Genomic DNA, 11443 nt, shown 5'->3' on the forward strand with positions numbered 1-11443 from the left:
AAAAAGAAACAAGCAAAATTAATTTTAATAATCATTTTATTTAATAAAAGGTAGCCAATATTATTTCATCATGTAATCAGTATAAAAATTATTAATCCATATTTTACTCCTCCCCCACCCCCACTAAGTCTTTGCAACCTGGTTTGTATTTTGCACTCACAGCACAACTCAATTTGGGCTAGTTACATCTCAGGTACTTAATAGCCAGATGTGGTTACTTACTTCTTTATCGGATAGCACAGTTAGATATTTTTTAGTAACAGTAATCTTCTGGGTGCTTACATCCTATAAAGAAGGCCACCTGGAGGAAAGGATCAAGAAGTTTTAGCCTTTCAAGTGAATGTTAGCTACCAAAAACAATACTTTGCTGTATTATCCTGTTTTTAAAATCAGTCTGAATCAACAAGAAAATGAGATTTGGTTTTGGGACACTAATGTGATTTTTTTTGTTTTTTTTTTTTGAGTTGGAGTCTCACTCTGTCACCCAGACTGGAGTGCAGTGGCCGCTCCCGGCCACCGCAGCCTCGACCTGCTGAGCTCCGGCGATCCTTCCGCCTCAGCCTTCCCAGTAGCCAGGACTACAGGCGCGCTACCATACCCAGCTGATTTTTTAAAAAATTTATTGTAGAGATGAAGTCTCGCTGCCCACGCGGGTCTCGAACCTGCGGACTCAGGCAGTCCACTCACCTCAGCCTCCCAAAGGCGCGGGATTGCAGGCTGAGCCACCAAGCCCGGCCATTAATGTGATTTTTAAAATGAAATATTTTTATTCTTCATGAAAGAACAACTTAACTTTCACTTTCATGAATTTTTCTTAAGGCTTTTATTTTAATAAAGTTTAGTTGAAATTATAGTTAGATTTCTATAAGAGTCTATAGGTAGTAATTATAGTTACTTCTTTTTTTCTGAGTTGGGGTCTCACTCTGTTGCCTAGGATAGAGTGCAGTAGCATGATCACTGCTCAGTGCAGACCAGACCTCAGGGCTCAGGTGATCCTTGCATCTTGGCTTCCTGCCTGGGATTATAGGCCTGAGCCTATAGTTACTTTCTAAAGCAATATTGTTTTATTGATTTGTTTGGTTTGCAGTCTGAGAGAATGATATTATTTCCTGATTGGTAAACTTTATGGAATTTAGATTATGATTGCTAAATTTTCTTTTTAGCATTTTCAGCTGTCCCAGTTAGTCACACACAAGTGATGCAGATTATAGAACACTTGACTCTGCTCTCTGCCAGTGAACTTATACCATATGCGGAAGTGTTAACATCCAATATGAACCAGCTGTTGAATTCAGGGGTTCCACGGCGAATTCTTCAAACAGTCAATAAACTATGGATGGTTCTTAATACTGTGATGCCTAGAAGGTAATTCAGTGTACTGTTACATGTAATAGCTGAATGTATAGCAATGATAATATATAATAACCTAAACTTGATTGTTGAAAAAATTTTTTATAAGACCACATATATCATTATCTATTATGTGGCAATATAACTCCTTTCTGAAGACTTTGAATTAAAGAATTGTTATTTATGTCTTAAAGGAAAATAATATATATTTATCTTAAGAAATAGAGAGAGGCTGGGTGCAGTGCCTTAAGTCTGTAATTCCAGCATTTTGGGAGGCCGAGGTGAGAGGATTGCCTGAGTCCAGGGATTCGAGATCAGCCTGGGCAATATGGTGAGACCTTGTGTCTACAATAAATCAAAGAAATTAGCCTTGCATGGTGGCACATGCCTGTAGTTCCAGCTACTTGGAAGGCTGAGGTGGAAGGATTGCCTGAGCCCAGCAGGTTGAGGCTGCAGTGGCTGTCAGTGTGCCACTGCACTCCATCCTGGGCGACAGAGTGAGACTCCAACTCAAAAAAAAAATTCAAGAAATAGAGAGAAACCTTAAAGTATTCCCAACTTGAGAAAGTTTTCCAGCACTTTGGGAGGTAGAGGTGAGAAGATTGACTGGGCTCATGGGTTTGAGACCAGTCAGCAACATGATGAGACCTCGTGTCTACAATAAATCAAAAAAATTAGCTGGGCATGGTGGTGCTCACCTGTGATTCCAGGTACTTGGAAGGCTCTCCTGAACCTGGCAAGTCAAGGCTGCGGTGGCCGTGGGCATGCCACTGCACTCCAGCCTGGGTGACAGTGTGAGACTCTGACTCAAAATAAATAAATAAATAAATAAAAATAAAAGATAGCTTTCAGCTGGGTGTGATGGCTCATGCCTGTAATCTCAGCACTTTGGGAGGCAGAGCCAAGAGGATTGCCTGAGCCCTGGGGTTCAAGACCATCCTGGGCAACTTGGTGAGACCTCATCTCTACAATAAATCTGTACTCCAGCCTGGGTGACAGAGTGCCATCTCAACAACAAAAAAAAGGTTTTCATGTATAGTAATTTGTGGCTAATTGTGATTTAGATCACAGTGTTTTGAATCATCACAATGGTCCAAATTTTCTTGCACGTTAAGGTTACCTGGAGAGCTTTGAAAATGTCTGATCCCCAGGTTGGAACCCATGCCAATTAAATCACATTGTCTGGGTGGGAGTCAGGCATTTGTACTTTTTAAGATTACCCAGATGATTCCAGTGTGCCACAATATTTAGTCAATGGTTTTTTAGTCAGTGTATCTCTGCTGGTTCATAGGTTACATCAGTAACATCTGGTCAGCTCTAGCAACCAGAATGCTAGGCATGACTTAACTGAAATTTTGATTCAGTAGGTCTGGGGTGGGGTCTGGGAATATAAGTTTCAAAATTTAAATTTTACTTATGTCAAATAAATGCACATTGCTGAAGTAAATAGTATATAAAATTTAACTCACACCTTTCTATTTTAGATTCTAGCTCCCCAGAGGCAACTATTTTTAGCTCTTTTATCTTCCTTTTTTTTTTTTTTTTTTTTTTGAGTTGAAGTTTCACTCTGTCACCCAGACTGGAGTGCAATGGCACACTCACGGCCACCCCAGTGTCAACTTACTGGTCTCTGGCAGGTGTTCCGCCTCAGCCTTCCAAGTAGCTAGAACTACAGGTGCACTCTACCATGCCTGGCTAATTTTTTTATTTACTGTAGAGATGAGGGCCCGCAAAATTGCCTGGGCTGATCTCGAACCCATGGGCTCAGGAAATCCACTTGCCTCGACCCAAAGTGCTGGGATTACAAGCTGAGCCACCGAGCCCAGCCTCTTTTATCTTTTGATTTTGACATTTACATACCTCCAATATACTCAATAGTATGCTTATAATAACTAATTTTCTGGTTTTCCAGTTTAGAAATTGTCTGTTGATTTCCTTCTATATAAGATGAAGATTTAGCACTCTTACCCACTTCTTCTCCTGTGAGTCTCACTTCCTCCAATACCCATCTCCCCTGTTTCTCCCAACACAGGCATTATGGAAATCTTTGGTTAAAATGTTATTTAGTATGCATATTATTATGACTAAAGAAGTGATATTTATAGTTTAGCTATGTTATATCTTTTGATTACAATGTTATTCTTATGGCTGGGTTCAGTGACTCAGCCTGCAATCCCAGCACTTTGGGAGGCCAAGGTGAGTGGATTGCCTGAAACTGTGAGTTCGAGACCGGCCCAGCAACTTGGCGAGACCTTGTCTCTACAATTAAAAAAAAAAAATTAGCCAAAAAAAAAAATTACATGAGTACCTTCCCCTACATTCAACCCATATCCTGAGTGAGTTAATGCTTGCTTTTTTTTCCTATTCACTCAGGGTTTTTTTTGGATCAATAACTAATTAACTGATCTTCAGACTTCATTATTGAGGGAAAATTAATATTACACTTAGATATAACACATCAAGTAATATATCATTAACATTTTTTTCTTGGAGACATTCCTTTCAGAGCTTTCCATCTTCATGTTTCCATCTGGGACATACATAGTTGCCATCCTAGAATTGCAGTTATCTTATCTTTTTTGGATTCTGTCTTTTCTCACTCTTGGTGTATGTCCTCATTTTAGTGAGTGAAACACACATTGAAGTTGCTTCCTGCAAAATGTGTGTGGGAAACTTAATTCGTTTGAGACTCTGTATTTTTCTCACATATGACTGATATTTAGACTAAGTATAGAATTTTAGTTCACTTTTGCTCTCAGAAATCTGAAGACACTGTTTACTGAATTAGAGCTTCCATTTTTTTCAATTAGTATTTTAGCGTTGTATCATTTTCCAACTCTTTGTATGTGAGCATTGTGTTTTCTCTCTGAAAAGGCTTTTGAGTTTTTTTTCCCCTCACTGTTTTCTGGAATTTCAAGATGATATATTTTGGTCTGGGCCTTTTTTATTAATTGTGCTGGGCACTTGGTTAGCCTTCTTAGTCTGGAGAGTAATGCCTTCATTTCCAAGACATTTTCTTTCTTCAATAATTTCCCTCTGTTTTCTAATATTTTTTTTAGAATTTGGATTATAAACCTCTTGGACTTATTCTCTGATTTTCTCTTTTTTTTCCTCCTCTATCTTTTTAGTATACTTTCTAGATATGTCCTCAATGTTATCTTCTGACCTTTCTTTTGAAGTTTTAAATTTCTGTTGTATTCTTAGTTTCTAAGAGCTCTTTCTTACTTGAATATTTTAAGATGCCTCTTGTTCTTGTTTCATGTATGAAATATTTTATTCTTTAAGAATATTAATAATAGTAAAGTATTTCTTCTGATTCCTACATTTTCTGTGTTTTGGAGTTCCTTTTTTTCTGTTTGTATATTTTAATCTTTTTCAAAGTGAAAGCTTTCTTTAAATGTCTGATAATCCTTGTTTGTCCACTCATATTTAAGAGGGGGAAGTTCTGTGTGTGAGTTAGGGCTGGTGGATTCCTGAGCTTCACTGTCAGAGAGCAAGTGCCCTCCATGTTGGCATATCCCTCAGTAATTATGAAGTGTAGTCCGTTCAGTAAACACTTTTATAATCTATGAATATCTAATCTCAGAGTAGCACCTCATGTTGAAACTTTATGATGAAAAATGTAGAATAATTGCTTATATTTATGGAGCCAGGTCCAAAGTGTTTTGGTAAGTATTATTTCACTTATAGATTTTATAGTATTCCTATTTTACAGATGAGGAAACTGTTCAGAGAGAGTCTCCATGACTTATTGAGAGTCACATAGCAAGTATGGTATAACTCAGGTTTTAATTCCAGTTTTAATATATGTGCTATGGTTATTCTATTACAATGGTAAAAATGTTTGAGACTACTTTGTTTTTATTGTTTTATTTATTTGTTTTAGAGATATAATAATAGGTTAGATGTCTACAGGTTTTAATTCTTCAAAGTTCATTCGCACGTGCTTTGTAATTTTTGCTGAAAGTAACTTTCTAAGATAGATACAGGTACAGATGGGTATATATTTCAATTATAATATAGCTGTTTTACACATGTGATTTTTTTCTTATCAGACTGTGGGTAATGACAGTTAATGCGCTTCAGCCTTCAATAAAGTTTGTACGACAACAAAAGTATACTCAGAATGACCTAATGATAGATCCTCTCATTGTCCTAAGGTGTGATCAGAGGGTTCACAGGTATGTGTCATTTGAGTTTTGTTTATATTATAGAGTTGTACTTTGGAGAGTCAAAAGAAATGGATGAAATTCAGTTTAAACTTGTATCTTAGTGTTCCTGCAGATAACTAGGCAGTATGGCTTAGCAGTTTTTTCTTTTTTTTCCAGTTGTATTTATTCATGAAATAGATATTCAGTTTAATATTTAACATGTGATTAATAAAAACTACTCTTGGAGTAGTATCATTCTTGGTTTTGATAACCATCAGTAGTGGTTTTTCTCTCTCATACAATCAAAACTAGTAAAGGATAACACTATTTCTGCTTGCATGTCGAAAAAGGCTTTTTAAAAACTGGTTCAGGCCCAGCACGGTGGCTGACTTGTATAATCCCAGCAGCACTTTGGGAGGCAAAGGCGGGAGGATCCCCTGAGCCCAAGGGTTCAAGATCAGTGTGGGCTACTTGGCGAGACCTCGTCTCTACAGTAAATAAAAAAAATTAGTCGGACATGGTGGCATGGGCCTGTGGTTCCAACCACTTGGAAGACTGAGGCAGAAGGATCACCTGAGCCCAGCAGGTCAAGGCTGCGGTCTGTGAGCATGCCATTGCATTCCAGCCTAGGCAACAGAGTAAGACTCTGACTCCAAAAACAAACTGGTTCACCATTACATGCATTAAAACTGTGACTTTTTTGGCATTCTCAATAGTGATGTTAGCTTCATTGATTCTACATTGGCTCTAATTGCTTACCAATTGCTGAACTTAGGCAATTGCTTTGAAATGGCTTCATCTCAAAAGGTAGAACTTAATTAATTAATATCATTAATGTTTGAATTACTAGTTATTATGTTAAGTAATATCAAAGGTGGTATATAAGCTGAGGGGCCTGCCTTTAGAGTGATTACCCTTTGCATGGGGAAATAAGACAGATACATAAAATGGTATGTAATATGGTCATATGCTGATGAATGGTGAAATAAATGAATGCTGTTAAAAGTTCAAGACATGCAGAGGAGATGGGATATGAGTAATGTTTTAAAGAATGGACTGGGTGCAGTGACTCACACCTGTATCCCAGCACTTTGGGAGGCTAAGGCAAGAGGATTGCTTAAGTCCAGGAGTTTGAGGCCAGCCTGGGCAACATAGTGAAACCTTGTCTCTACAAAAACAAAACAAAAAAACTCACCAGATGTGGTGGCATGTACTTATAGTCCCAGCTATTCAGGAGGATGAGGTGAAAAGATCGCCTGACCCAGGTGGTTGAGGCTGTGGTGAGCTGTGATCGTGCCACTGCACACTGCACTCCAACCTGGGTGACAAAATGAGACTCTGACTCAAAAAAAAAAAAAGTATGGACACTTAAAAAAATTTCTGAGTGCAATGATGTTTACAACTAATTGATCACTAATTAATCATAACCAGTTACAAATGTCTTTGTTCCTTTTCAACACTCCTGTCTCTTCACTTGACTAGCCTTAAAAATTTTTTAAAAAAGAGTAAACATAGCAGTGGTCCCCAACCTTTTTGACATCAGGGACCGGTTTTGTGGAAAACAATTTTTCTATGGACCGGGGCGAGAGATGGTTTCAGGATGATTCAAGTGCATTATATTTATCGTGCACTTTATTTCTATTACTATTACATTGTCATATGTAAAGAACTAATTATACAATTCACCATAATGCAGAATCAGTGGGAACCCTGAACTTGTTTTCCTGCAACTAGACGGTCCCATCTGGAGGTGATGGAAGACAGTGACACCCAAAGTGTGTTGCTTATGTCCAGTCTACTCTGTAATCTTCATTTTGGTTGCTGTCCCCGCAGAAAACCTTGCTTCACAAAGATAGGATGTTGGAAATGGAAGCAGGCTTTTCAGTGCTTATCTGACAGGCGGCAGAGCTCAGGTGTTAATGTGAGTGATGGGAAGCAGCTGTACTTGCTCCTCACCCCCAGCTGTGCAGCCCGGTTCCTAATGGGCCACTGACCAGTTAGTGGCCTGGGGGTTGGAGAGCCCTGACATAGAGTTTAGGTGAATAAATAGTATAATGGTTGTTAGGGAATTAAGGAAGGTACTTTGAGAAAAAGAATAGTGTGAGTTAAAGTTTACAAGCAAGGATGAAAAAGACTTGAATAGATTTTGAGAAGAGCATATTTTACAATTAGAAAGTTAAATTGGGATCAAACTATAGAAGGCCTTGAATGTTAAGCTAATGGATTGTTTGAGTTATAACTCAGGAAAGGAAGCTTTGTGCTAGATAGGTTAGAGGGGAGAAAAACTAGTAAGGAAGACTAAGTGGGATACAGTTTGTTTGTTTATTTATTGAATCTCACTTTGCCCAGGTTGGAGTACAGTGGCACGATCATGGCTCACAGCAGCCTCAACCTCTTATACTCAGGCGATCCTACCACCTCAGCCTCCTGAGTAGCTAGGACTATAGATGTGTGCCATCATGCCTAGCTAATTTTTTATATTTTTAGGAACAAGATCTTGATATGTTGCCCAGGTTGGTCTCGAACTCCTGAACTCAAGCAATCTTTCCTCCTTGGCTTCTCAAAATGCTGGGATTATAGGTGGGAGCCACTCCACTGCGCCTGGACATGGATACACTTGATGTTTAACTCCATTTGTCATCAACCATGGGAGTGAATTTCTTAAAGTAACAAAATCTGCTAAATCAGCCAGATATGGTTTGGTGAGATCAAGGTCTCATTAGAAATATGAATCAGAAGAATAAACAGTATAAATGACATTAAGTATTTAATAAAAGGAAAACTAGCTGGGCTTTGTGGCTCAGTCTGTAATCCCAGGGCTTTGGGAGGCTGAGGTGAGTGGATTGCCTGAGCCCGCGGGTTTGAGACCCGCCTGGGCAACTTGGTGAGACCTCATCTCTACAATAAATCAAAAAAATTAGTCGGGCGTGGTAGCGCGGGCCTGTAGTTTCAGCTACTTGGAAGGCTGAGGTGGAAGGATCGCCGGAGCCCAGCAGGTCGAGGCTGCAGTGACCGGGAGCAGCCACTGCACTCCAGTCTGGGTGACAGAGTGAGACTCCAACTCAAAAAAAAAAGGAAAACCACAGTAAATAATACGTCTATGAAAGAGCTGCTTTTAGAGAGCAGTGCCATGAGATGGGTGAGCAGATGCTGTCCTCAGAGTGTGTGCCCTGCTGCCTGCGTAGCTGGCAACAATTAAAGACTAGGGCAGAGGTGTCAGTGTCTGTTTTAGAGCAGGAATTGAAACTGCCACTGCAGCCAGTAAGAACATGAGAGCTGTAAATTTCCAGCCTGGTGGGGACGATGGTGCGGCCAATGAGACATAAGAAACCATTCAATTGCTCACAGTTTGAAGACTGTGACAAGTAATGATGATTTTGTTTCTGCAACTGTATCTTTAAACAAGAAATCCAGAAAAACATCAAAGGAATTGAAACAAGACAAACCAAAATCTAACTTGAATCTCCAGAAAGAAGACATCCCACTACAAAAGCAACCCCCAAAGAGGACATCTTTAATGACAAGCTCTATCAGAGAGATAGTAGTTGTATTACCTTTATCCATGAAGAAACTTCCAACAGATGTGCAGAAACCTCAAGATAAAAGCACTGATAACCATGACAATAGTAAAATAGAAACAATGAATAAATTTCCTTGTTTCTCTGATTGCAATGTAGCCACCGATCATTTAGATCTGGATAAGATAAACGAGGAATTTGATGTTCATGGAGTGAAGGGAAAAGAAAAGCAGCATCTAAAGCTGCAGTACAGCGAAGACAGATTCTTCTGAAAGGCAGTGATTGTGATAGTGCTAATGACGACGATCCAGAATTTGTAACTGGTAAAGATTCTGAGTGTGATTCTGATTGTAGTGAGGGTGAAGGTAAAGACGAGGACTTCCCTGTGAGAAAAAGTAAAGAAAGTAAAAAGAAAGAAGTGAAGGAAAAATCCCCAGTACAAAAGAAAGAGAAGAAATTAAACCCGAATGTAGTGCTTCGGTGATTTCAGCAGACACTGCTCCAGATGCGGTCGAATCAGAATCTCAGTCTTCACCCAAAAAGGTTTCTCTTTCTTCAGAGGCCACTAGGAATCACACAGCCCTATAACTGAAAGCAAGGGTCATCTGAAAGTAGCAGAAACATCAACAGCCCTCTGGAGGGAGTGTCTGTTAAATCTCAAAGTCAGAATCTCTGCCTTGACTTGTCCAGATTAGCATGAGTTAAACCTTTGTATCCAGATCCCACTAGCAGCTGAGTATGGTACCAAATAACTGTTTGGTTGAGAGAAAAAAGAGCTGCTTCTAAAACAAATGATTTATCAGTGTTAACAATTTGCTTAAGTTAACAATTTGCTTAAATTGAATCCGGTGGTGATTCAATTCAGGAAATTGTTAAATTATGCTACCAAATGTATGTCTTGTTTTTGTAGCTTGGATTTTTCAGTTAACAATTAGTGAACCTTTTCTCATGTTAAGAGTTATTCTTATATGAATTGTTATCTATATCATATTCCGTTTTATAGATATGCTAGGCTTTAATCCAATCCCCTATTGTTCAATATTTTATTTCTCACTTTTGCTGTTATCAATAGTGCTATATATGTGCATTGTCTCATGCTGAGTGGTTTCTTAGAACAGATTTCATAAAATGGAATTATTAGGACAAAAGCAATATGTTCATTTTCAAGACTTTTCATTCATATTTTCATTCTGTCATCTATAAAGGCTGAACCAGTTTACATTCCATAGCAGTGCTCAATAATATTTTCCACTGGGATAGGTGAGAAATGGATTCCCATTTTAATTTATATTTTTGTTGGGTTGAACATTTTAATGTATTGGTTGGCTATTGTATTTCTTCTTTATATTTTAGCCTAGTTCTTTAAACCTATCTTTTTTCTTGATTTAAAGAGCTCTTCATCTATAAAGGATATCAACTCTTTGTACATATATTGCAGTTTTTTCCTCATTGCTTTGTTGTTTAACCTTTTAGTTTTGTTCATTTTGTTTTTGTTTTTGAGTTGTAGTCACATTCTGTCAACCAGGCTGCAGTGCAGTGGCATGCTGACGGCCACCACAGCCTTGACCTTCTGGGCTCATGCAATCCTTCCACTTCAGGCTTCCAAGTAGCTAGAACTACAGGTACATGCTATCACGCCCAGCTAATTTTTTGATTTATTGTAGAGGTGACATCTCACCAAGTTGCCCAGACTGGTTTCAAACCCCTGAGCTCAGGCAATCTTCTCGCCTTGGCCTCCCATAGTGCTGGGATTACAGGCTTGAGCCACCGTGCCCAACCTTGTTCCTTTTTTGAAATTAATTTTTTTGACCAAATGATCATTCTTATGTTTTTTTAAAGTCACACAATATAAATGTATACATATATAAAAATACACACATATAAAAGATATGAAAGTCAGGATTTGCTTTGAATTAACCCAGTAGTGGTGATAGGAAAGTGGTAGGGGTATATGTGAAAACATACTAGCCATGTATGTTGGCTGTTGAAGCTGAGTGATAAGTTCTTAAGGAGTTCATTATAATATTCTCTCTTATGTATGTATGAAATTTGTCATAATATACATTAGATAAATAAATACTTCATAACATGCAAAAAGATTAACAGAAAATGTGTATAGTGAAAAGTCTTGCTGTCATATCTTTCATTCTGGTATTGCTAAAACAAAATTCCTTCTTGACCTTTTTTATTAATTCCAGTGCCACCTCCAGAGGAAAATTTGTTAGAATGGGGTGTGTGTGTGTGTGTGTGTGTGTGTGTGTGTGTGTGTGTGTGTGTGTGTGTAGCTTTACTTTTCTATGTACTTACAGATTTCTAAATAGAAATCTTTACTTTTTTGTTTTGGGTGGCTTTTTTTGTTTTTTTTGTTTTGAGTTGGAGTCGCACTCTGTCACCCACACTGGAGTGCAGTGGCCGCTCCTGGCC

General features: G+C 38.5%; 1 protein-coding gene across 2 annotated transcripts in view; it reads left to right on the forward strand.

The window, feature by feature from the left end:
- The window catches only part of INTS2 (integrator complex subunit 2), a 70891-nt gene that overhangs the window by 47165 nt on the left and 12283 nt on the right, over positions 1–11443 (forward strand). For both annotated transcript variants that reach the window (XM_021718948.1, XM_008070846.2), the window contains exons 18-19: positions 1164–1365; positions 5406–5531. In XM_021718948.1, the coding sequence (XP_021574623.1) occupies positions 1164–1365; positions 5406–5531 (328 nt within the window). The remainder of the gene's footprint in view (positions 1–1163; positions 1366–5405; positions 5532–11443) is intronic.

Source organism: Carlito syrichta, unplaced genomic scaffold (genome assembly GCF_000164805.1).
Source record: "Carlito syrichta isolate Samal-C Ts95f unplaced genomic scaffold, Tarsius_syrichta-2.0.1 Scaffold314028, whole genome shotgun sequence".
Taxonomy (NCBI): domain Eukaryota; kingdom Metazoa; phylum Chordata; class Mammalia; order Primates; family Tarsiidae; genus Carlito; species Carlito syrichta.